General features: G+C 40.2%; 1 protein-coding gene and 2 non-coding genes across 13 annotated transcripts in view; 2 read left to right on the top strand and 1 right to left on the bottom strand.

Annotated features, from left to right (window-relative positions):
• The window catches only part of PHC3 (polyhomeotic homolog 3), a 95,472-nt gene that overhangs the window by 56,454 nt on the left and 12,259 nt on the right, over positions 1-26,759 (bottom strand). For 8 of the 11 annotated variants that reach the window (XR_749704.2, XM_010376003.2, XM_010377310.2 and 5 more), the window contains exons 5-6: positions 5,894-6,052; positions 2,316-2,414 (exon numbers count right to left, since the gene is read on the bottom strand). The exons of 1 other annotated variant lie outside the window; for it this stretch is intronic. Coding sequence is in view for 9 of the 10 variants with exons in the window: in XM_010376003.2 (XP_010374305.1) it covers positions 2,316-2,414; positions 5,894-6,052 (258 nt within the window). In the remaining variant the exon portion in view is untranslated. The remainder of the gene's footprint in view (positions 1-2,315; positions 2,415-5,893; positions 6,053-26,759) is intronic. 2 more of the 11 variants (XM_010378699.2, XM_030929545.1) reach the window with 1 other exon arrangement.
• Positions 6,649-6,755, top strand: LOC115900845. The gene has a single exon (XR_004060495.1). It is a non-coding gene; the product is annotated as a U6 spliceosomal RNA (small nuclear RNA).
• Positions 18,303-18,364, top strand: LOC115892135. The gene has a single exon (XR_004052021.1). It is a non-coding gene; the product is annotated as a U7 small nuclear RNA (small nuclear RNA).

Raw genomic sequence — 26,759 nt, 5'->3', positions numbered from 1 at the left:
TGGCTTGAGCCCAGGGAGGTCAAGGCTACAAAGAGCCATGATTGAGCCACTGCACTCCAGCCTGGGTGACAGAGTGAGACCCTATCTCAAAAATTAAATAAATAACTAAATAAATCAATCAATTAATTTAAAAATATCATTACTTCAACAAATTCATTCCAGAGACATAAAAGTTTTGAGTTGAAAAACCTTGACGTTAACAAAGATAAAGGTCTCATTTTATAAATACGGAAAAAAAAAGTCCAACAAAGTTAAGAAACTGTAGAGAATCACTGGGCAAGTTAGGAGAAACCTAAAATTAACTATCATCTTTATAAATTAATACATGAAAATCAGCCTTTATTTGTAAATGAAATAATATACAGAGGTTTTATCAAAAATACCAACGAATATTATTATCTCATTTTTTATTTTTTACCAGAAGATTGAGAACTATTATATTACAAATAAGAAGCCAACGATGACCCTAAAATATCCATTTCTGCCATATGCAGTCTAAAATATTCATTATGAAGAATACCAGAATACAGCAATATCATGCAAAGTAACATTCTAACTCAAATTGTTTTCATTTAAAATGTACTCATTCTAATTCATTCTTATCAAATTTGCTGAGGTGTAACTTACATACAATAAAACAAAACAATGAGTTTTGACATATGTATATACCATATAATTACTACCCCAAGATACAGAACATCACCTTAACCATGAAAGTTCACTCATGCCCGTTCCCAATCAATCTCCCCCTACTTTTTACCCCAGATACCACTTAGCTGATTGTTTTTCACTATAGTTTTGCCTGTTCTAGAATTTCATATAATGGAATCATAGAGTATGTATTCCTTATACCAAGGTTATTTTGCTAACCATCGTGTTTTTAAGATTCATCAGTATTTCTGAGCAGTATTCCACTGTAAGAATATATTGAGGCTGGGCGTGGTGGCTCACGCCTGTAATCCCAGCACTTTGGGAGGCTGAGGCGGGCAAATCACCTGAGGTCAGGAGTTTACGACCAGCCTGGCATGGTGAAACCCTGTTTCTATTTAAAAAAAAAAAAAGAAAGAAAGAAAGAAAGAAAAATTAGCCGGGTGTAGTAGCACACGCCTGTAATCCCAGCTACTCGGGAGGCTGAGGCAGGAGAATCACTTGAACCCAGGAGGTGGAGGTTGCAGTGAGCTAAGATCGTGCCACTGCACTCCAGCTTGGTCAACAAGAGCAAAACTCTGTATCAAAAAAAAAAAAAAAAAAAGAATATATCAAAATTTGTTTATCCACTCAGCAGTTAAAGGATATTTGGTTGTTTCCACTTAGGGGCTATTCTGAATACTACTGCTATAAACATTCGCTTGCATGTCTTTATGTGTTTTCAGGTCTCTCAGGGTAAACATAAGGAGTAGAATTGCTGAGTCACATGCTACATGTATGGTTCACTTCATGAGGAACTGCCAAAGTCTTTTCCAACATGTGGCTATACCATTTTACCCTCTCACCAGCAATATATGAGAGTCTGGATGTTCCACATTCTCACCAATATATAGTATTAGCAGTCTTCTTCATGTCAGCCATTCTTGTGAGTGTATGGTGATACTCACTGTGGTTTTGATTTGCATTTCTGTAATGATGAATCTCACTGTGTCACCCAGACTGGAATCCAGTGGCACTATCATAGTTCACTGCAGCCTCAATCTCCCAGGCTTGAGCAATCCTCCTGCCTCAGCTTCCTGAAAAGCTGGAATTACAGCTGCACAGCACCACAACTAGCTAATTTTTTTTATTTTTAGTAAAGACCGGGTCTTGCTATTTTGCCCAGGCTGGTCTTTAATGCCTGAGCTCAAGCAATCCTCCTACCTGGGCCTCCAAAAAGTGCTGGGATTAAAGGCATGAGCCACTGCACCCGACCAATTTTTTAAATTTTAAATTTGTCTAGTTTAATTCACTTTCAAACTTAAAATCCTTCTTGACTTAGTTATTACATAAGGAATACTGCAAAGCAATCTAAGCAAAAGAATATATCTCACATGAGAAATAAATCTGCTTTATGATAAAACTAAACATAGAATGTCATTAACAAAAAGTCTCACTAACCTTGACCAACCAACGTCAAATAACCTAAATATCTGTGTTTAACGCTATTATAATTTTAACAGAAAAAACATTTTCTTGAAGTTCTCATTGTATTTTATTAAATTTCAATCTGAAATGCATGACAAAGAGCACTGAAACCATCAGTAAGTTAAACACAAAAGGAATGCTTAACTTTAACCTGAAGATTCAGATCTCAAGTAACACATTATGAAGCTAGACAAGCTCACCTGAGTAGCTGCAGACTGACAGGAAGATGACGATGACGACGAGACAACAGGAATGTCAGACTGTACAGCAGCCACAGTGGTAGCGGGTGTGAAAATCAGCTGTACAGACAGAAAACCAAAAAAATACCCTAAGACAAAAGAACATGTCCCACACACAATGTGTAGCAGGCAAGAGAGACTGAAATTTGTGACAGAAAGACAAATGCAGTTTAGGATTATCTCCTCAGCAAAAGGTTTTACATGACAAAGAGAAGTTTCTGATAATAAGAGAACTCAAAGAACATCATAAACATTTTTGAAACAGCTCATGATTCTGATGAGTGCAAAAAAAAGCAATACTCAAAAAAGAAAATATATTTTGGTGATATGAAATTCTCAGGCCAAATTGTGTCTCAAATAAGCTATTATAGTTAAATTTTTCCTAGCTCAAAACTACTGTGGCAGGATTCCTAAAATGGAAAGTTAAAGTAAACAACTACAATCACTATTTTGGAACACAAATTAAATTTCAGTGAGAAACAAAAAGAAACACCAAAAAAGCCTTTTCAGTCTTCTTTATCATAAGGATAACTATGCCACATACTACACTCCAATATTTCACTCCGCTACAAAGGATCTATAGGGCAAATCCAGGTTGCCCTTTCATTTTAAAACTATTTGTAAAGAAATATTCATTCTATGGCCTGGTGCGGTGGCTCACGTCTGTAATCCCAGCACTTTGGAAAGGCCAAGGCAGGTGGATCACTGGAGGTCAGGAGTTCAAGACAGCCTGGCCTACACAGTGAAACTCCATCTCTACTAAAAATACAAAAATTAGTCGGGTGTGCCTGTAATCCCAGCTACTCGAGAGGCTGAGGCAGGAGAATCACTTGAACTCAGGAGGTGGAGGCTGCAGTCAGCTGAGATCACACCACTGAACTCCAGCATGGGCGACAGAGCAAGATCCATCTCAAAAAAAAAAAAAAAAGAAATATTCATTTTAAAAGTAAATGCCACACCTGTCAAAATTCAACAACAAAAGAGCCTGCAAAAAAAGCTCCACATCAAAAAACAAAAAGACATTTAATGTTTTTACTTATCACTTTCCTTTCTTTTCCCTTTTTTTTTTTTTTTGGTGAGACGGAGTCTCTCGCCCAGGCTGGAGTGTAGTCATGTGATCTTGGCTCACTGCAACCTCTCTCTCCCGGGTTCAAGCAATTCTCCTGCCTCAGCTTCCCGAGTAGCTGGGATTATAGGCATATGCCACAACGCCAGGCAAATTTTGTATTTCACCATGTTGGCCAGGCTGGTCTCGAACTCCTGACTTCAAGTGATCCGCCCACCTCAGCCTCCCAAAGTGCTGGGATTACAGGCGTGAGCCACTGTGCCTGGCTCAATTTTTTTCAATATTCAAACAAATGCCATTGATTTCCTTTTTTTTTTTTTTGAGATGGAGTTTCACTCTTGTTGCCCAGACTGGAGTGCAATGGCGCAATCTTGGCTCACCACAACCTCCAACTTCCAGGTTCAAGTGATTCTCCTGCCTCAGCCTTCCGAGTGACTGGGATTACAGGCATGAGCCACCATGCATGGCTAATTTTTTGTATTTTTAATAGAAACAGGGTTTCTCCACGTTGGTCAGGCTGGTTTCGAACTCCCAACCTCAGGTGATCTGCCCGCCTCGGCCTCCCAAAGTGCTGGAATTACAGGCATGAGTCACCGCGCCCAGCCAAATGTCATTAATTTCTAAGGCAATACAATCCACTTAGAGATTAATCAATTCAATTTAGTAAATTTGACACTTGTTTCAAAGAATGTGTAAATACTTTATTTAAAAATTGTATAAATTACTCAGTTCCTCTTGCTATCTAAGTTAAAATGTTCAACCAAACAAGGACCAAAAACAATTAGAAAAATTAAATGATCAATTAAGTGACCTTTTAAACTTCAGTTCTTTAGTACACTAAATTTAAGTAAATTCAACAACAAAGTAAAATGAGGCCTCCATATCTATGGAGGGCTCTGTGGTTCGTCATTCAACTGTAGATCAAAGCAATATTCATTAAAAAAAAAAAAAGACAGCTGCATCTGTATTGAACATGTACAAACTTTTCTCTTGCCATTATTCCCTAAACAATATAAGTTATTTAAATGGTGTTTACATTATACTAAGTATTATACATAAAGATGATTTAAAGTATATGGGAGGATATGCATAGGTTATATGCAAATACTATGTCTTGAGCATCCTCAGATTTGGGTATTTTAGGGGACAGAGACGGTGGGGCCTGGCAACAATCCACCACAGACACCGAGAGACAAATGGCGTAACTTTCCTGAAAAGATAATTTCCAGTACCAAGACCCTGAAAGGACTAAACCTAAAAAGAAGATATTCAATTTAGTTTGACCCGTATGAAACTGCTGATTTTAGAGTTCAAAAAGAGTCAAATAGCGACCATCTCAAATGGTTCAACCTAATTTTAAAGCACAGAATTAGTTAAATGATTGGAAACTTTGCAATTTTATATAAAAAACTGAAGATCCAAGCCAGGTGTGGTGGTTCACGTCTGTAATCCCAGCACTCTGGGAGGTGAGGCGGGTGGATCACGAGGTCGGGAGTTTGATACCAGCCTGGCCAAGATGGTGAAACCCCGTCTCTACTAAAAATACAAAAATTAGCAGGGCGCGGTGGCAGGCATCTGTAACCCCAGCTACTCAGGAGGCAGAGGTTGCAGTGAAGAGAGATCACACCACTGCACTCTAGCCTGGGCAACAGAGTGAGACTCCGCCTCAAAAAACAATAACAACAACAAAAAAAAACTGGAGATCCAGGTAAATATTCAGTCCACTGGACAAAAAAAGAATATAAATATATTAGGGACAATGCATTTGTCTAGCTTCTTGTAAAGACATCAAATAAAATACATGTCAACCAATTTCTACATTCCTTAAAGAAGCTCAACAATTAAATTAGGAAATCAGTAGATACCCAAATACAGAATAACCAAATTAACATTCCTATATTCATAAAAGATAAAAATGAACTCAAGAACACAAATAACCTTGCAGAACTTGAGATGGGAATAACCAAAGTTAAGAATCATCTGGGAAACTATCCGGAACTCCAATATAGAATTCAGAAAATCCTAGGATACAAATTCTAACTTTAACAACGAAGTTTTTTTCAACATTTCTATTTCACTAAATCTAAGTTGTCAAAAATAGGCAATGATTTTATGGACCACTGTAAGTACCAAGATGCCATCAGTTATAAAATGCATCCCAATTTCAGAGATGTTAAAATATGAAAAAAAGGTTTCCGATGAATTTGATATTAAAAAATAATCACTCTTATGCTACTGAATCTCTATTAGCTTCGCAACGTGATAATTACTATTTGATACCAAGAAGACTTATTAATTAAAAGTAGAATCTTTCATGACATAATGTACAAGAGCTGAAGGGACGCCCGCATGCGCACACACACAATTAAACATTTCTTAAGTATTAAAAATACCTCTTATTGTATCAAATCAAGAAACATTTTGATCTCTCAAGTCCTTAAACACTGAAAAAATTTGGTAGCTCATATCTTACCATTTGAGCTCGGAGATACATTTGAGCTTGGCTTGCCGTTAGGGTAGGGGAAGTACTCCCTAGTAACATAGTCTGTTGGGTAATACTGCCGCTGGTAGAACTGGAAGCCTGGGAACGGCTTATTAACTGTGCAGGTGTAGGAGAAGTGGAGAGGTTGATCTAAGGAAGAAAACATATTAGGTCATAGGCTTCCATTTCTTGCTCCATGTTACTGAATTTCACACCGAGCTGCAGTCAGGCAATCAATAGTATAAACTGTGGCTAAGGAACCCAAAGGAGAAGCCTTTATCTTTGACAGACCCCCTCAATTCTTTGGGCAATTATTTGCACATATGCAAACAATGGCATGGATTGGTTAGTAATCAGGGCAATTTTTTTTTTAAATGGAGTTTCCCTCTTGTTGCCCAGGCTGGAGTGCAACTGTGCAATTTTGGTTCACCACAACCTCCACCTCCTGGGTTCAAGTGATTCTCCTGCCTCAGGCTCCCAAGTAGTTGGGATTACAGGCATGCGCCAGCCACCATGCCTGGCTAATTTTGTATTTTTACTAGAGACGGGGTTTCTCCATATTGGTCAGGCTGGTCTCGAACTCCCAACCTCAGGTTATCTACCCGCCTCAGCCTCCCAAAGTGCTAGGATTACAGGCGTGAGCCACCGCACCCAGCCACAATTTTTAAGGATAGCTACAATGTGTTTCAATAAGATTTCTAGCATCTTAAAATATCATTTCCACTACCTCCTAAAAATTAGGGCCAGTGCTCACTTCCGCAGCACAAACACTAAAATTGGAACAATATAGAGAAGATTAGCATGGCTCCTGCCCAAAAATGACATACAAATTCATGAAGCTTTCCATCAGTTTTAATAGAGGATTTTGTATGTTCTCAACACTAAGAAATGATCAATGTTTGAGGTGATGAATATGCCAGTTACTCTGATTTTATCACTGTACACGGAATACATGTATTCAAGTATCACCCTGTATCCCATAAATATGTATAGTTATTATGTGTCAATTAAAAATTAAAAATAGAGCTAATGTTTCATTTTAATATTCCACATAACTTAAAACATCCTAGTCAACAGTTTATTTTGTCAAATTCTGAGGAGTTTGTGAACAAAAATTAAAACACAGATAATCCATTCACATATATAAAGACATATGTGTAACACATAACTAGCGTAGAGCTGTAACTCAAAAGCAAGCAGAAGAAAATACAATTGCTAGTACCTCAAACAGATGGAAAAATCCTGAATATTGGCTACAAAATTAAATTATAAACACTAAAGTTTAAAACCTCTGTTAAAGAATAAACTAGTGCATTATTGGCCAGGCGTGGTGGCTACACCTTTAATCCCAGCACTTTGGGAGGCCAAGGCAGATGGATCATGAGGTCAGGAGAGCAAGACCATCCTGCCTAACAAGGCGAAACCCCGCCTCTACTAAAAAAAATTTTTTTTTTTTAATTAGCCAAGCGTGGTGGCGGGCGCCTGTAGTCCCAGCTACCCGGGAGGCTGAGGCAGGAGAACGGCGTGAACCCAGGAGGCGGAGCTTGCAGTGAGCCGAGATTGCACCACGGCACTCCAGCCTGGGTGGCAGAGCGACATTCCATCTAAAAAAAAAAAAAAAAAAAAAACCAAAAAACCAATGAACTAGTGCATTGTTAATCTCTAGAAGGATACATAAGAAACTGGTAACTGGTTGTATCTATAAAGAGACATTGGGCTGGGGTGGCTAGGGTAACAGGGAAAAGAAAAAGCAAGCATACTCTTTTTTTATCTAACTTTAGACCACATACATGTATTACCCATTTTAAAAATAAATAATATTTTTGGCAAGGAGCGGTGGCTCAAGTCTATAATCCCAGCACTTTGGGAGGCTGAGGTGGGCAGATCACGAGGTCAGGAGTTTGAGACCAGCCCGACCAACGTGGTGAAATGCCATCTCTACTAAAAATACAAAAATTAGCCAGGCGTGATAGCACGTGCCTGTAATCCCAGCTACTCAGGAGACTGAGGCAAGAGAATCACTTGAACCCGGGAGGCAGAGGTTGCAGTGACCCAAGATTACGCCACTGCACTCCAGCCTGGGCGACAGAGCGAGACTCTGTCTCAAGTAGTAGTAGTAGTAGTAGTAGTAGTAGCAGTAGTAGTAGTAGTAGCAGCAGCAGCAGCAGCAGCAGCAGCAGCAGCAGTAGTAGCAGTAGTAGTAGTAGTAGTAGTAGTAGTAGTAGTAGTAGTAGTAATAATAATATTTTTAAAGAGAGAATAATATAATCCAACCTCGAATCATTTTTGTGGAACAAAGCAGAGAATACAATTAATAAATATTTTATTAGAAAAAAAGAAACTTTATTGGACTTCTTATTCAAGCAACAAGGCAGACTGAACCAATACATCCATGTGACCAAACAGTATCACTGAAATGCTAGATCAATATGAAAAATTAGAATATACAGCTGATCCATCCTGGCTAACACGGTGAAACCCCGTCTCTACTAAAAACTAGCCGGGCGACGTGGCGGCCGCCTGTAGTCCCAGCTACTCGGGAGGCTGAGGCAGGAGAATGGCCTAAACCCAGGAGGCAGAGCTTGCAGTGAGCTGAGATCCGGCCACTGCACTCCAGCCTGGGCGGCAGAGCGAGACTCCGTCTCAAAAAAAAAAAAAAAAAAAAAAAGAATATACAGCTGAACTCCAAAAGGGAAAGAAAAGCTGGGAGAGGGAAATTCTTGGTGACAGAAAGCAATAAACTCAAAGCCACAGATGTCACCTCAGCTGACCCCAAGGCAGTCTATAATAAGGGTATATTGGGCCTACAGAGCCAGAAGATCCACCTTTGTGCTTATTTCAGGGGAGGGCTACAAGTCAAATCCCTATTTTGAGCCAAAATCCTAAAAAGAGCTGCCCAATATGTAAAAAGGAGCTGGAAAAGCTCCACCCATACATTCTGAGAAACAGCAAAGAAGCTTGCATCTGCCCTGCTCCTAGTGGAGGCAGGGAAAGAAGGCTTACACCAGGTAGGGCTATGGAATCCACATCCATATTCCCTGTATAGTTCCATAACCCAGCCCAAGACATCAACATCTGAACTAACCCAGGACACTTGTTAAACTGAATGGTAACTGGAAGAAGCTGAGTGAAGTCTATATAGGAGGACCTCTCTGTACTACTTTTGCAACTTCCTATGATTTATAGAAATTTAATTTATAATTATTTAAAAATAAAAGTTTAAAAAACTATATAGTAGGCACATGAGAGCTGGTTATCTAATTCTCTAAATGTATATATATCACATATTATTTTAATACAATATTTAAAGGTATAATTCAATGCATAAACACCACTAACAATACAGAAGTATTCTATAATTTGTTTTGTTTTGTTTCTTGAGACGGAGTCTCGCTCTGTCGCCCAGGCTGGAATGCACTGGCACGATCTCGGCTCACTGTAACTGTAACCTCCACCTCCTGGGTTCACGCCATTCTCCTGCCTCAGTCTCCCAAGTAGCTGGGACTACAGGTGCCCGCCACCACGCCCGGCTAATTTTTTTTTTTTTTTTTTTTTTTTTTTTTTGTATTTTTAGTAGAGACAGGGTTTCACCGTGTTAGGCAGGACGGTCTCAATCTCCTGACCTCATGATCCGCCCGCCTTAGCCTTCCAAAGTGCTAGGATTACAAGCGTGAGCTACCGCACCTGGCCTACTTTGTAATTTGGATCCTACTCCTAACACATCACTGAAACCACCTTAACAATAGTCACCAACATCTAACTGACAAATTCAGTAGATTCTTTTCAGACCATTCCCTCTCAGTCTTCTTTACCAGCTCTTCTTTTGGACCCACTCCCAAAATGTTAATGCTCTGTTTTTGACACTTTTCTTCTTTTTTTTGAGACAGGGTCTCCCTCTGTCACCCAGGCTGGGGTGCAGTGGAGTGATCATGGTTCACTGCAGCCCCAACTTCCTGGACTCAGATGATCCTCCCACCTCAGCCTCCTGAGTAGCTGGGACTACATGCATGCATCCCGACACCCAGGTAATCTTTGTATTTTTTGTAGAGACAGGGTTTCATCATGTTGCCCAAGCTTGTCTCAAACTCCTGGGCTCAAGGGATACCCCCAACTCAGCCTCCCAAAGTGCTAGGATTACCAGCATGAGCCACCACACCAGGCCACACTTTTCTTCTTGAATTCCTAGATTATTGTATCTACTTCCATGGTTTCAAACAATTCAATCCTGATGACTCTTGATTATATATAACCCCTTTTTTGAAGTTCCAGATCCAAATACCTACAGAACACATCTTTCTGGGTATCTATTACCAGCTCAAACTTGGCATGCTCAAGCAGCAAACTAATTATTTATTCCTTTTAAAATAGCTTTTCCTCAAATGGCACTGGCATTTTCTAAAATTCTCCAAGACATAGTATCTGGAAGTCATCCTGATGCTTCCCTCTCCTTTACCACACACACAAAATCAGTCACGTGTCTTTTTCTAATACACCTTTTTGTCTCCAAATTTCCATTTCGATTTTTCATCACTTAGTTTGAGACTTTGGGCCCATGTCATTTCCGGCTTGATTACTTTAATATCTGCAAACTGATACCTCTTACTGGAATCTTGTCCACTTCTACTTGCCAGATAATCTTTCCCTGATTTTATTAATCACCCATTTAAGAATCTTCTGGATAAAGTTAAACCTTCCCTGACAACCTCTCTAGCATCATCTCCTCTCACTCCACACACAATCTTCCCATTACCCGTAGCAAAGTATTTGTAATATCATGATCTCAGTCCTCTATGGCACTGGTGATAATATTCCTGACTAGATTTGAGCATCCTTGCCACCCCTATGCCCCAGCCCATCTGCAGCTACATAGTGAACAACTCCTTCTCAAAACTCACCTGCTCTAATTAGCTTTTTCAGGCATTCCCATATCCCAAAGCAGAACTGACTATTCCCCCTCTTTTTTGCCTAATTGTTACCATCCATATATTTTGGCATATGTTTCTATCTCATCCTTCTAAATAATAATTTCTTTAAGGGTGGGGGCCATGTGTTACTCATCTTCATATACCCAGTATCTACGAAATGTCTTTATTCAGTAAGTTTATTAAGTTAATTAATGTCATGTTGTTTTAAGGCATATTTCATATTTTAAGGCATATTCATGCAATAATTAAGCTTTGCTCCAGAGATTAAATCACCAACAGGGAAAAACTGGACCTAAGTTTTTCTGACTCGTGTATTTTGGCATCTGGGGTACTTCTGTAACATCCTGATAACTCCCTAATTCAGGTTACTCTGCAGTAATAATACGCCTTGGAACTTTTTTTTCAGTTGGTGATTCTTTCGAAAAACAGTAAGAAAGAAATGTACTCTTGGTAAGGATATTTACACATTCTTTAAAGAAAAATGTAATAAAAGTCTTCTTAAAAAAATAATTGGCTGATAGCTAACAAGCCTGACAGTGCTTTTTAAGGAAGTAAAGCACAAAGTACAAACAGAATGCTTTTATTTTTCTTAAAAAAGAAAAGAGGAAGAAAACTAGCAACCCCCTGACCACCTGTATTCTACTCTAAGTTGTGAGATCAAAGAACAAGTGTTGTGTCTACTTTTAAGTTCCATATAACAAGTAATATTTCAAAAGCAGCTATCTACTAACACCCAACTCATGAAGGCCAACAGATCAGTAGCCACCTCTGCAAGAAGTCCATCTCCCTAGCTAGCCTAACTAAAAAACTGCCCTTCCTTTCCACAACTAATAAGGCTCTCCTTTTTCCTGTGTTGCTCTGCTGACCTAAACCAGATGTCCTTACCAATTTCCATTATTTTCTCTGTCAGTTCCATCCCAACACTCCTAATTTCCTTTCACTGAAGACCCTTATCAATCCTGTCACTTCATATCTCAAGTCACATTCCACAAAGAACTCACTCACTGAGTCTGATTACTGCAAGCTGTCTTCCCACTGACACTAATTCTAAGAGTCACCAGAAAAAAACAAGTCTGCCAGAAAAAAGCCACTTAACTCCCAACCACCTGTTAATGTCCTCAAAAGGAGTTTCCAATGAATTACTACCCATAGCCAAAGTCCATTTGAGAGCTGTTTCTAGTGTTTGATCAAAATCTATCAGGTATACCCTAAATAGAGAAATACTTCACATTAAAAGAATGATGTGGCCGGGCGCGGTGGCTCAAGCCTGTAATCCCAGCACTTTGGGAGGCCGAGACGGGCGGATCACGAGGTCAGGAGATCGAGACCATCCTGGCTAACATGGTGAAACCCCGTCTCTACTAAAAATACAAAAAACTAGCCGGGCGTGGTGGCGGGCGCCTGTAGTCCCAGCTACTCGGGAGGCTGAGGCAGGAGAATGGCGGGAACCCGGGAGATGGAGCTTGCAGTGAGCCGAGATTGCGCCACTGCACTCCAGCCTGGGCAACAGAGCGAGACTCCGTCTCAAAAAAAAAAAAAAAAAAGAATGATGTATCTGTATTCAGTGGCATTAAAAGATTTTTATTTCCACTGCTGATCAAAAAGGCAGCAAAATAACATGTAGAGTATCATTCATATAGTTACATACAAATGTATGTGTGTGTATATGTATCACAAATGTGAAAAACATGTTAAGAAAGATGGCCAGGCACAGTGGCTCATGCCTGTAATCCCAGCACTTTGGGAAGCTGAGACAGGTGGATAGCTTGAGCTCAGGAGTTCGAGACCAGCCTGGTCAGCATGGTGAAACCCTGTATCTACCAAAAATACAAAAAATTAGCCAGGCATTGTGGCGCACACCTGTGGTCCCAGCTACTCAGGAGGCTGAGCTGGGAGGATCGCCTGAGCCTGGGAGGCGGAGGTTGCAGTGTGCTGAGATTGCAGCACTGCACTCCAGCCTGGGTGACAGAGTGAGACTCTGTCTCAAAAAAAAAAAAAAAAAAAAAAAGTTAAGAAAAATGACTGCATTGGATGTACACACAATAATACATACTCATAACACGATATATGACTAGACTCAATATAGAAACACACACCCATGCACCACTAACTGTGAGAACAGTCACCAAAATGTCAAAGGTGTATATATTTTGCCTTCTAGGAGTAAAATCCAGGATTACTTTTTTTAAAGTTTTTAACTTTTCTATGTAGGTATTAATTTTAGAATCAGAGAGGAAATGCTATTTTGCTCTTTAATGTTTACCTTAGTATATTAATTTGCGTTTATCATGTTAAAGCAGCTTATAAACAGTATTGCCTCATTATTTAGTGGGAACTGCTATGCGGTACTTCAAATATTAGTAGTGTAAAATGCTATATAGAAATTTTATTTTTAGTTTACTTATTTAAGAAAAGAGATGGGGTCTATGTAGTTCAGGCTGGTCTTAAACTTCTGGGCTCAAGTGATTCTCCCATCTTGGCCTCCCAAAGTCCTGGGATTACAGGCATGAGCCACCATACCCGGCCCTATATAGAATTTTTTTTTTCTTGAGATGGAGTCTTGCTCTGCTGCCCAGACTGGAGTGCAGCAGCACAATCTCAGCTCACTGCAACCTCCGCCTCCTGGGTTCAAGTGCTTCTTCTGCCTCAGCCTCCTGAGTATCTGTGACCACAAGCACCCACCGCCACGCGTGGCTAATTTTTGTATTCTTAGTAGAGACGGGGTTTCGCCATGTTGGCCAGGTCTCGAAATCCTGACCTGAAGTGATCGGCCCGCCTCGGCCTCCCAAAGTGTTGGGATTACAGGCCTGAGCTACTGCGCCCGGCCTTTTAAGTAATAATAGCTATCCATGAAGAATTTTCTTTTTAAGAGACTACATGTTTTTTTTCTGAGACGGAGTCTTGCTCTGTCGCCCAGGCTAGAGTACAGTGGCGCCATCTTGGCTCACTGCAACCTCCGTCTCCCGGGTTCAAGCGATTCTCCTGCCTCAGCCTCCTGAGTAGCTGGGATTACAGGCGCTTGCCACCAGGCCCAGCTAATTTCTGTATTTTTAATAGAGACGGGGTTTCACCATGTTGGTCAGGCTAGTCTCGAACTCCTGACCTCGTGATCCCCCCACCTCAGCCTCCCAAAATGCTGGGATTACAGGCGTGAGCCACCATACCCAGGTGAGACAGCATGTTTTTAATAAATCAAAGAAATAAAATACCTATCCTATTTATTTTAGAAAAACATTACTTCTACTTTCTGCAATACAAGCTGGTGAAAATAAAACAAACATAAAAAACCTCAGTCTCCCAATGTTTCCAGATTTTGACATCCTAGAAAGAAGAGCTGCAATGTCAAAACAATTATAATATTTGAAATAATTTAAAATGTCCACCAACAGGGATGGTTATATAAAATAAAATCCATTCACACTGTGCAACCCCACAGAGCAGCTTCAGTGAGATTGATCTCTGTCTGCAAACATAAAAAGATCTCAAAACACACTGTTAAGGGAAAAAAACAAAATGCAGAATACCTGTGTTTACAATGTGTAAAATAGAGTGCTAAATGCATATATGCACACTTCTCTACAACATATATGTCCAAAATACATAGGATAAGATCTGGAGGGATATAGAACCAACTAAGAAGATGACTGGGGCCGGGCGCGGTGGCTCAAGCCTGTAATCCCAGCACTTTGGGAGGCCGAGACGGGCGGATCACGAGGTCAGGAGATCGAGACCATCCTGGCTAACACGGTGAAACCCCGTCTCTACTAAAAAATACAAAAAACTAGCCAGGCGAGGTGGCGGGCGCCTGTAGTCCCAGCAACTCGGGAGGCTGAGGCAGGAGAATGGCGTAAACCCGGGAGGCGGAGCTTGCAGTGAGCTGAGATCCGGCCACTGTACTCCAGCCTGGGCGACAGAGCGAGACTCCGTCTCAAAAAAAAAAAAAAAAAAACAAAAAAAAAAAAAAAAAAAAAGAAGATGACTGAAAGGGAAAGGAGGCTTTAGGGAACTTAATACCTTTTTTACTTTTTCTGTACTGATGCAGTAAAGCTGCTTGTGACCATACAAATATTCAGGCTACAGTTTTATCTCACACTAGTATTAGGTTTTGGAAAAGGCTTCTACACCCAACCACTTAAAATTATATTTTAAAGAATCCTTAAAAACAACAAGTTTTGAAGCCTAAAAAAAAAAACCCTGAAAGAGATAATAAAGGATGAGGACACTAGCAGAACACTGAGAATGACTGATTATAAGCAAATAATTTTCTCTCAGGTAAATTTACATCCCATATATAACATAAATATATCAAATGGATTCTGATATGTGGGTGATGTGATTTGGACATTGAGAAAACTGAGCAGTTTTAAGGTTCTTGATCTAAAAACAATCTCACTGACCCACTGAATATGCTCTTAGGAAATTTTTAAGAAGAAAATAACTAAAAATGTATACAAATATATATAATAGTCAATACAGGTTTACTTATATTAGCAAAAACATGGAAAACTTAAAACCACCAGCAAGAGAAAAGTAGTTTTTTAAAATGGTAGAACATTATACACTCATTAAAAATCGTATTTACAACCAATAAAGAAGATAATAAAGAAACAAACCATTTGCTATCCCTCCTACTAAACCTCATTAAAATAGCAATTAATACAGTAAAAAAGGATTGAGGAAACAGAAACATCTAGACTATCGGACATTCTATAAGGTAAGTTGACCTGAGCTCTTCAAATGTCAAGAAAGAAAAAAAAGACAGGAAGCCTTTTTTATATTAAAAGGAAAAAAGAGTATTTAATGTAGTATGTGATCCTTAATTAAATACTCAATGGGGCCAGACATGGTGAGCCTAGATCGCGCCACTGCACTCTAGCCTGGGTGACGGAGACTCTATCTCAACAAAAAATCAAGGCAGGCAAATCACGAGGTCAGAAGTTCGAGACCAGCCTGCCAACATGGTGAAACCCTGCCTCGACCAAAAATACAAAACATTAGGTGGGCGTAGTGGTGGGTGCCTGTAATCCCAGCTACTTGGGACGCTAAGGCAGGAGAATTGCTTGAACCTGGGTGGCAGAGGTTGCAGTGAGCCAAGACCATGCCACTGCACTCAAGCCTAGGCGACAGAGTGAGACTCCATCTCAAAAAAAAAAACAAAAAAAAAGAAAAAGAAAAAAAAAAGTCTGATAGGCCAGGCATGGTGCCTCACACCTGTAATTCCAGCACTCTGGGAGGCTGAAACAGGTGAATCACTTGAGCTCAGGAGTTCGAGACCAGCCTGGGCAACATGACAAGACCTTGACACTACAGAAAATACAAAAATGAGTCAGGTGTGGTGGCGTACGACTAAAATCTCAGCTACTTGAGGGGCTAAGCAGGGAGGATCAATTGAGCCTGGGAGGCGGCAGTTGCAATGAGCCATATTAGCACCACTGCACTCCAGCGCAGACAACAAAGTGAGAACCTGTCTTGAAAAAAAAAAAGAAAAGTGGAAATAAAAGTAAAATAAAATCTGACAAATAGCTTAACAGAGATCCAAAGAATTTTATCCATAATAGAAAAACAGAAGATTTTTGAAAGAACAATAAGAAAACAAGAAAATGTTCTGAGAAATTAGAAATATAGTGGCGGCCGGGCGCGGTGGCTCAAGCCTGTAATCCCACCACTTTGGGAGGCCGAGACGGGCGGATCGCGAGGTCAGGAGATCGAGACCAGCCTGGCTAACACGGTGAAACCCCGTCTCTACTAAAAAAATACAAAAAACTAGCCGGGCAAGGTAGCGGGCGCCTGTAGTCCCAACTACTCGGGAGGCTGAGGCAGGAGAATTGCGCGAACCCGGGAGGCGGAGCTTGCAGTGAGCTGAGATCCAGCCCCTGCACTCCAGCCTAGGCGACAGAGTGAGACTCCGTCTCAAAAAAGAACCAAATAGAAATACAGTGGCTGAACTAAAAATTTTTTTTAAAAAGTGAAAGAAAGAGCTAAAAGAAAAAGTTGAGGAAATATCCCACACACACACAAAAAGGCAGTTAAGTGAAAAGGTAAACAAGATAAAAGATCAATCCAGAAAGGTCAACATTCAATCAAGAGCTCCAGAGAAAACAGAAAATTAATTTCTCATGAATTTGTTTAGTTTCACATATATGATCATTAAAGAACAAAATTAACTTCTTGCAAATTTGTTTAGTTTCACATACATGATCATTAAAAACCTAGTTTCACACTGAGAGGGCCCAACAGGTGTCCTACACAATGACATCTAGACACATTCCCATGAAAGTACAAAATAAAAAACTTAATAGGCAAACCTCAAAGATTCTGGAAAAGAAGAACAGACAGTTACCCCAGAAGAATGATAATGAAACTAACAACAGCCTTTTCTTCAGCAATACTAAAATTTTGAAAAAAATATTAGCTTTCAAATTTCCTGAGAAAAATTATTTTCAATATAGAATTCATATAAAGATAATTATAAAAAAGAAGAGGTAATTTTCAGGCCCACAAAGATTTAGTTTTTCTTCCACATAGCCTTTAAAAGAAAGTTATAAGATACTCCAGCAAAACAAAATTCTTATCATACTGTCCTTTGACTATTTACTTGTCTGTATCCTCGTTATACTCTAAAACCTTTGTTCACTTTCAATCCTTGGCACCTGACACCAAGTAGGCACTCAATAAAAAAGTACTGGCATAGATTGTCCTCAGGAATGTGGAAGACTAACACAGAACCCCACGTAGTAATGAATCCCTCAATCTAACCCTCTGCTGTTTCAGAATCATGATCTCACGGTGAGACCTCTTCTCTGCAAACTCTACCTGCTTTAAAAGTTTAGCATTCTCGGCTACTGTAATACAATCCCCAAAGATGTCTTTTCTGTTAACTCCTATGACATTTATCACTTGATTATATACTATTATATTATGTACTGTTTGATATATCTAAGCATAGTTCTTCAAATGCATACTCCCTGAGGGAAGAAACTTTGACTTACATATACCACCAGAGCAAGTAGCACGATGTTGGACAATAGATACATTTGCTCTAACAGGCAACCAAAGAATTTCACTACAGGGGTCAGGATTAGAAACTCTTCTATAACCCAATCTCAGGCAATTAGAATATATCCTAAAATAATTCTCTGCATTGCAATAATCAAGAATTAACATTAGGTCGGCACAGTGGCTCACACCTGTAATCCCAGCACTTTGGGAGCCAAAATGGGCAGATCACCTGAGGTCAGGAGTTCGAGACCAGCCTGGGCAACACAGTGAAACCCTGTCTCTACTGAAAATACTTAAAAAAACTAGCTGGGTGTGGTGGTGGGTAACCTGTAATCCCAGTTACTCAGGAGGCTGAGGCAGGAAATCGCTTGAACCCAGGAAGCACATGTTCTAGTGAGCCAAGATCATGCCACTGCACTACAGCCTAGGTGAGAGAGTGAGACAGTCTCAAAAAACAAAAAAAGAGTTAACATTAATAGTGTTACAGTTCTTTTAGAATTTATCTAGCAGGCTTTCTGCTTTTTGCTGGAAAGCCCATAAAAAACAAACATGCAAAAAGAACATTAATATCATTACATATTTTAGCTGATATTTATTACCTACCATACATTTTTCAACAAGTATTTATTAAGTACCTACTATGTGATGGGCACATGTATTTTTATAACACATATAAACTATTTAAGAAACCCTCACATAATCCTAGATTAACATCTAAACATGAAAAAGTTCTCAAACTTTTTTCTTATTAATAAACACAGTCTTATTCAGAACTTGAGATTCAAAAAGATCACAGAACTGCTCTCTGGCTGGCTAAAGCTTACAATAAGGTAAGGCCCAGACCCCAGTCTGTCATATCAGTCTATGGAGGCTGCCATAATAAAACACCACACACTGGATCACTTAAACCAGTGGTCCCCAAACTTTTTGGCACCAGGGATTGGTTTCATCGAAGACAATTTTTCCACAGACAGGGTGGGGAAAACGGGTTTTGGGATGAAACTGTTCCATCTCAGATCATCAGGCATTAGATTTTCAAACCTAGATCCCTCACATGTGCAGTTCACAATAGGGTTCATGCTCCTATGAGAATCTAATGCTGCCGCTGATCTGACAGGAAGCGGAGTTCAGGCTATAATACTTGCTCACCCACCACTCACCTCCTGCTGTGAGGCCCAGTTCCTAACAGGCCACAAAGCAGTACCAGTCCATGGCCTGACCCCTGACTTAACAGAAATTTATTTTGCACACTTTCAGAGGCTGGGAAGTCCAAAATTAAGGTGCCCACAGATTCAGTTTCTGGTGTGGGCTCTCCTCCTGGCTTGCAGACTGCCACCTTCTCACTGTGTCCTCACATAGCAGAGAAATTGCTAGTGTCTCTTCTTCTTTTATAAGAAACCAATTCTGGCCGGGCGCGGTGGCTCAAGCCTGTAATCCCAGCACTTTGGGAGGCCGAGACGGGCGGATCACGAGGTCAGGAGATCGAGACCATCCTGGCTAACATGGTGAAACCCCGTCTCTACTAAAAAATACAAAAAACTAGCCGGGCGAGGTGGCGGGCACCTGTAGTCCCAGCTACTCGGAGGCTGAGGCATGAGAATGGCATAAACCCGGGAGGCGGAGCTTGCAGTGAGCTGAGAACCGGCCACTGCACTCCAGCCCGGACGACAGAGCGAGACTCCGTCTCAAAAAAAAAAAAAAAAGAAAAGAAACCAATTCTATCAGATCAGGGCTCCATTTTTATGACTTCCTTTAACTTCTATCACATCCCTAAAGGTCCTATCTCTAATACAGTCTGAGTTAGGCTTCAACATATGAATATGGGGGACATAATTCAGTCCATAGCATCATTTCCTGAACTTTCTCTATGATACAGATCCAAGGATATCTGGATGAAAAGACTGAAACCATTTAATTAGACGATTTAATTTTACAGAAAATTGGCAGGCAGGGAGGTTAAATGACTTGGTTAAGTCACATTAACAGTCAGTCACAGAATTTAAGATTAGAACCCAAGTCCCTCATCTCCTCCATTCTACCCAACTTTCTCTCATCACACCATGAACAGTAGTGAAGTCATCAAGTACATGAACGTTCAAGGAGCTGCATGAGACATCATTAATCATGAAACCTCCCACATGAACTCCAAACTCACATAACCAATGCCTACTCAATACTACAGGTGGGTGTCTAATACAGATCATAAACTTAACATGTACAAAATTAAACTCCTAATTTTCTTCTCCAACACCTCCTTTGGCTCCCAATCTTTCCAGATGCTTCAGCCAAAATACTATGGAGTCACCCTTGACTCCTCACATCTTTTATTCAGTGCATCAGCATATCTTGTGTTAGTTCTCCTTTCAAAACATATCCAAACTTCTATAATTAAATGTTAAAAAAAATTCAAAATCTGGCCAACCACTTTTCACCACCTCTAATATCAACCTCATGATCCAAACTGCCAATGTCTTTCCATTTGAATTATTACAAGAACATTTAACTCCATGCTTCTATCTCTGGCCCCTAGAACCTACTCTCAAAAACCAATTTGAGATCATGTCACTTCCATACGAGAACAGCTCTCCAATAGTTTCCCAACTCATACTTACTAAAATCCAAAGGTCTTATAATTTCCTCATGATTAGGACTACAATTACCTCTCTGATGTCATCTCTAAACCACACTCCCACTCTCTCATTCCACTCCAGCCACATTGTCCTCCTTTCTGTTCCCTGTGCATGTCTGCCCCCCTCACCGTCCTTAAAAAGGCCACCTTTATTAACAAGGCTTTCCCTGACCATCATAATTAAAATGGCATATTTCCCTAGCCCGTTCCCTTTCCTTGCTTTATTTTTCTCTTTCACTTAACATCATCTGACATACTATGTACTTGTTTAATGTTCATCTATCCCTAGCTCCATGAGGAAAGAGATTTGTTTGTTGTGGTAGTGTATCCTCAGCACCTAGAAGAGGATTTGGCAAATATTAAATGCTCAATAAATATCTGATGACTGAATGAGTGAATGCATGAATGAATAAAGTCATAAAACTGGGCTTCAAAAGCTCATCTTGTCTAGCATCATAATTAGAAAGCCATAAATAAAAAAACAAGTTTTTTCCCTTTCTGACAGAATAGTACAGTGAGTTGAAGTCAAAATATCAGGGATTAATGTAGTTATAGGGCCAAATGCAACAAGGAAAGAGAATGATATATACATAGCCCTTAAGTCACTCAGAGACTTATGATTGTAGTTTTCAGCCACATAATCCTTTCCAGCTGAAAATGCCCAAATATTTAGTAAAGAAAGTGTGTGTGTGTGTGTGTGTGTGTGTGTATGCCAAGTGTGTGTGTCTGATGGCACTGCCCTCACATGAAAACAAACAAAATTAACTATAAGCCTATTTGTATTTATGTATAGAAATGCATAGTCAGCCGGTCATGGTGGCTCACACCCGTAATCCCAGAACTTTGGGAGGCCGACACGGGCAGATCACCTGAGGTCAGGAGTTCAAGACCAGCCTGGCCAACATGGTGAAACCCTGTCTCTACTAAAAATACAAAAATTAGCCAGGCTTGGTGGCGGGCGCCTGTAATCCCAGCTATTCAGGAGGTTGAGGCACAAGAATCTCTTGAATCTGGGAAATGGAGGTTGCAGTGAGTTGAGATCGTGCCACTGCACTCCAGCCTGGGTGACAGTGCAAGACTCCGTCAAAAAGAAAAAAAAAAGGAGGGAAGGCAGGCAGGCAGGTATAGTAATAATATAGGAAAGCAGGCCAGGCACAGTGGCTCAGACCTATAATCCCAGCATTTTTGGAGGCTGAAGCAGGGCTGCTTGAGGCCAGGAGTTCAAGACCAGCCAGAGGTGAGATCCCTTCTCTATTAAAAAAAAAAAAAAAAAAAATAGCTGGGTGTGGAGGCATGCACCTGTAGTCCCAACTACTCAGTAGGCTGACGCAGGAGAATTGCTTGAGAATTTGAGGCTGCAGTGAGCTATGATCATGCCACTATACTCTGGCTGTGGCAATAGAGTGAGATAGTATTTTCTAACCAAAAAAAAAAAAAGGTAAAAAAGAAAACATATAGGAAAGCTTTAAACAAAACTTTGTCAGAGAAAATGGGATTACTGAAGGGAGGTAGTCACTTTTACTCTATACATTTGTGTTATCTATTCCTTAGGCAACAATAGTTTGTTCAACTTTATTTAGGTAACATAAAAATTAACAAAATAAAGCTCTTCAACCTCCTTCCTCAGAGATGACCACTAATAACAGTTTGTTGTGTACCATTACAGATCTTCTGCTTGCACAATCAAATGGACACATGCAAATAACTTTTAAAAAATAAGTTAAATGACAAGAATTCTGTTTCCAAAAAAATGGAGTAGACATACTTTTCCCTATTCCTCCTGCCAAGAACAACTAAAAACTCTTACGTTACATATAAAATAAACCTAAGAAGACCCCAAAAGGTAGAAGAAAAAATATAGAGACTGGCTAGAGACCTCAGGACCAAGTACACAACATGGTAATGAATTCTCTGGGTTTTCATTTTACCTCTTATAACCCACACTTGGAGGGTGGAAATGAAGAAGTCAATAACTCAGAAACACCAGAGGCACAATCAAAAATCCCCAACAAAAGCCTGCTCTTTTTAACCAAAGGACCAGGAAAGGGACAGCCTTGCAACACAGAAAAGTTTTAGACAATAATTACTCTACTCCAACCAAACACTACAGAAAAAAACTGTGACCCCACCCATGTCTGCAAAGAACTTGATTTTCCAACTCCCTCAACCCCTCCAACAGATTCATGTCAGAAAAGGCCATATAGAGAACAGGACTTTCATCCTAGCCAGGTGATAATAAAACACCACCACCACACCCATGCACCCTGCAGTCTCAGTGGAGACCATGTGGGGAGAGTAAAAGGTACTCCCATTCCTTCTAGCCAGAGAGGCTTCAGTAAAGGCCTAGTGAGGAGCCAGAACTCCCACCCCAGCATAGCAATTAAGAGGAACATCCCCTCAAGTGTCAATGGAGGCTAACTGGGGAACCTGTACTTGTATCCCCTGTATTTCATGCCATATGGGGACTCACACTTGCACCCTCATACTGCATTAAGAAGGCAGCACACTCTCCCACTGAGAAACAGCCAAAATAAAAAGGTCAAATAGGATTACTAGTCACACAACATAATACTAAAAACATCCAAGTTTCAATAAAAAATCACTCATCACATCTAGAACCAGGAAAACCTCAAAATGAATGAAAAAGACAATCAATAGAAGCCAATACCTAGATAACAAAGATATCAGAATTACATGATGAAGGCTGGGCATAGTGGCTCACGCCTGTAATCCTAGTACTTCAGGATGCTGATCACCTGAGGTCAAGAGTTTAAGACTGGCCTGGCCAAAACGGAGAAACCCCGTCTCTACTAAAAATAAAAAAATTAGCCGGGCATGGTGGTAAATGCCTGTAATTCCAGCTACTTGGGAGGGTGAGGCATGAGAACTGCTTAAACCCAGGAGGTGGAGGTTACAGTGAGCCGAGATCATGCCACTGTACTCCAGTCTGGGTGACAGAGTGAGACCTTGTCTCAAAAAAAAAAAAAAAAGAATAATATGAGAAAGCAGCCATCATAAAAATGCTTCAAAGAAGTCAGGCCCAGTAGCACGCACCTGTAGTTCCAGCTACTTAGGAAGCCAAGACAGGAGGATCACCTGAGCTCAGGTGTTAGAGGCCAGCCTGGACAACATAGTGAGACCCCATCTCTTAAAAAAATAATGGTTCAAATAAGCAACAATGAGCATATCTAAAACAAATTAAAAAAAAAAAAAAGGTCTCCCTAAAGAAACAGAGGACATAAAGAAGAACCAAATAATAATTTTTTATTTTTATTTTTTGAGATGGAATCTCGCTCTACCACCCAGGATGGAATGCAGTGGCGTGATTTCGGCTCATTGCAACCTCTGCCTCCTTGGTTCAAGCAATTCTCCTGCCTCAGCCTCCCAAGTAGCTGGAATTACAGGCACATGCCACCACGGCCGGCCTATTTCTGTATTTTTAATAGAGATAGGGTTTCACACATTGGTCAGGCTGGTCTCGAACTCCTGACCTCAAGTGATCTGCCTGCCTCAGCCTCCCAAAAAGCTGGGATTACAGGCATGAGCCACTGCACCTGGCCCCAATTAATAATTTTAGACTACAAATAGAATAACCAAAATAAATAAGTTAAACAAGCTTACACAATGCATTCTTGCTTTTTACACTCAATACATAATGAAAATCCAAGTCTCTCTGTACACAAACATACAGTATTTTTTAGTAGCTATAGTACTCTACCGTAGGAATTAACTATCATTTATGTAACTAATCCTCAATTAATGGGCATTTATATTATTTATAATTTTTTACTATTATATATCATACATATGGGCATAATTATCTAGGTCATTTTTAATTATGTCACTAAAAGTGAGAGTGCTATTATGAAAGGGTACACACAGATTCTTTTGGCTTTTTTTGAAACAGGGTCTCATACTGTTGCCCAGGCTAGAGTGCAGTGGCACAATTATAGCTCACTGTGGCCTCAAACTCCTAGGTTCAAGCAATCCTCCTGCCTCAGTCTCTTCAGCAGCTGGGACTACAGGCACACGCCACCACACCTGGCTAATTTCTTTTTATTAGATGGGGTCTATGCTGCCCAGGCTGGTCTCAAGCTGCTAGACTCAAGTGATCCCCCCACCTCAGCCTCCCAAACCACTAGGATTACAAGCATTAGCCACCATTCTCAGCAAGTTTTAAAGTTTAACACACACTGCCAAATAACCCTCCAAAAGAGTTGCATCAATCTATAGTCCCACTAATAGTGTCTGTACATATACCTACTTTTTCACATTCTTGCCAACAATAGATATTGTGTAAACGTTTTTCCTTGTTTTCTAGTTTGACAGATGAAAACAGTACTTCATTGTTATTTGTACATATATTTCTATTTTTTTAGACAGGGTTTGCTCTATCACCCAGGCTGAAGTGCTGTGGTGCGATCTCAGCTCATGGCAGCCTTGACCTCCTGGGCTCAAGTAAGCCTCCCACCTCAGCCTCCGAAGTAGCTGGAACTACAGGCGCTTACCACAACATCCAGCTAATTTTTTGTTGTTCTATTTTGCTTGTAGAGATGGGGTGTCATCTGCCTGCCTTGGGCTCCCAAAGTGCTGGGATTACAGGCATGAGCCAACATGCCCAGCCTTTTTACATACATTTATTATTGATATGTTAAATATATTTTCATGTGTTTAGAAGTCAAAACATAGCCATGCGCAGTAGCTCATGTCTGTAATCCCAGCACTTTAGAAGGCCTAGGCGGGCAGATCACTTCAGGTCAGGAGTTCGAGAACAGCCTGGCCAACATGGCAAAACCCCATCTCTGCTTAAAATACAAAAATTAGCCAGGCATGGTGGTGTATGCCTGTAGTCCTAGGTGCTTGGGAGGCTGAGGCAGAAGAATCGCTTGAAAACAAGAGGAGGAGGTTGCAATGAGCCAAGACTGCACCACTGCACTCCAGCCCAGGCGACAGAGCAATGTTCCATCTCAAAAAAAAAAAAAAAAAAAAAATAGTCTTTCTTTTAAAAATTACCAACGAAGATCTTCTGTGAATTCTCACTGTTTATCTTACTAATATAACAGTCTTTGGTATTTTAGAAATATTATCAGCCAGGTGTAGTGGCTCATGCCTATACCACATAATCCCAGCACTTTGTGACCTGTGGTTGGAGGATCACTTGAGCTCTGGAGTTCGAGACCAGTCTGACAGGAACACAGCAAGACCTCATCTCTAGTAAAAATTTTAAAAATTAGCCAGGCGTAGTGGTGTGCGCCTGTAGTCCCAGTTACTCAGCAGTCTGAGGTAGAAGGATCACTTGAGCCTGGGAGATGGAGGTGGTAGTGAGTTATGATCGTGCCACTGCACTCCAGCCTCAGAGGAAGACTCTGTCTCAAAAAAAAGAAAAGAAAAGAAAAAAAGACTAAAATTCTCCCTGTCTTCCTTTTTGAAAAAAAATTAAAGTGAAAAAGAGAAGAAATATTACCCATTTATGCAAACATATTTTCTCCCATTCTGTTTTCACTTTGCTTATGCTGTTTTTTTGGCAGCAGAATTTTTAGTTGGTTTAACTTCCATTTTAAAATTTAACTAAATCTTTGCCCCATTGAAGTTGAAATACTAAAGACACAAACCTAAAGGCTCAGTCCAAATTAGTTTTAAAGCCAAACAATCATAAAATCACCCCTCCACTACTGATAATTGTTTAGAATTAGTCATGATTCTAACTAAAGATAAGAATGCAGGTACCCACTAGTTACCTATACATTCAATTAACAACAGTCTACTCTCCAAACCACATATAGATGGAGTATCTGTTATATGAAATCTTTGGGACCAGAAGTGTTTTGGATTTTCTTTGTTTTTGTTTTTCAGATTTTGGAAAGATACAAAGTGGTTTAACATGCCAAAACTAAAAATCCAAAATCCAAAATGTTCCAATGAACACTCCCGCTTTGAGAGTCATGTTGGTGTGCAAAAATTTCAGATTTTAGAGCGTTTCAGGTTTTCACATTAGCAACAATCAGTCGGTAGGTACACAGTTCCCCCAGGTGGTATGATTGGACTTTTGACTTGATCAATTCTTAAATAATATTCCATTTCCCCATTGGGATCCCACTTCTACTCTAAGCCCCAACTACCCAGTTGGTTACTTGACAGCCCTTTTTTCTTCTGGAGAATGGACCCTTTCCCATGGCTTCACTGTTATCTGGAAACCTAACTCAAAATAACCAAAACTCTGAAAACTACTAGTCTGCTACCTGACGGCTCATTATCATCACCACTTCAGAGATTTCTATTACCACGCTCCACCCCCTTTTTGGAT

Source organism: Rhinopithecus roxellana, chromosome 1, assembly GCF_007565055.1.
Source record: "Rhinopithecus roxellana isolate Shanxi Qingling chromosome 1, ASM756505v1, whole genome shotgun sequence".
Taxonomy (NCBI): domain Eukaryota; kingdom Metazoa; phylum Chordata; class Mammalia; order Primates; family Cercopithecidae; genus Rhinopithecus; species Rhinopithecus roxellana.
This window is presented reverse-complemented; position numbering and strand designations above follow the sequence as displayed.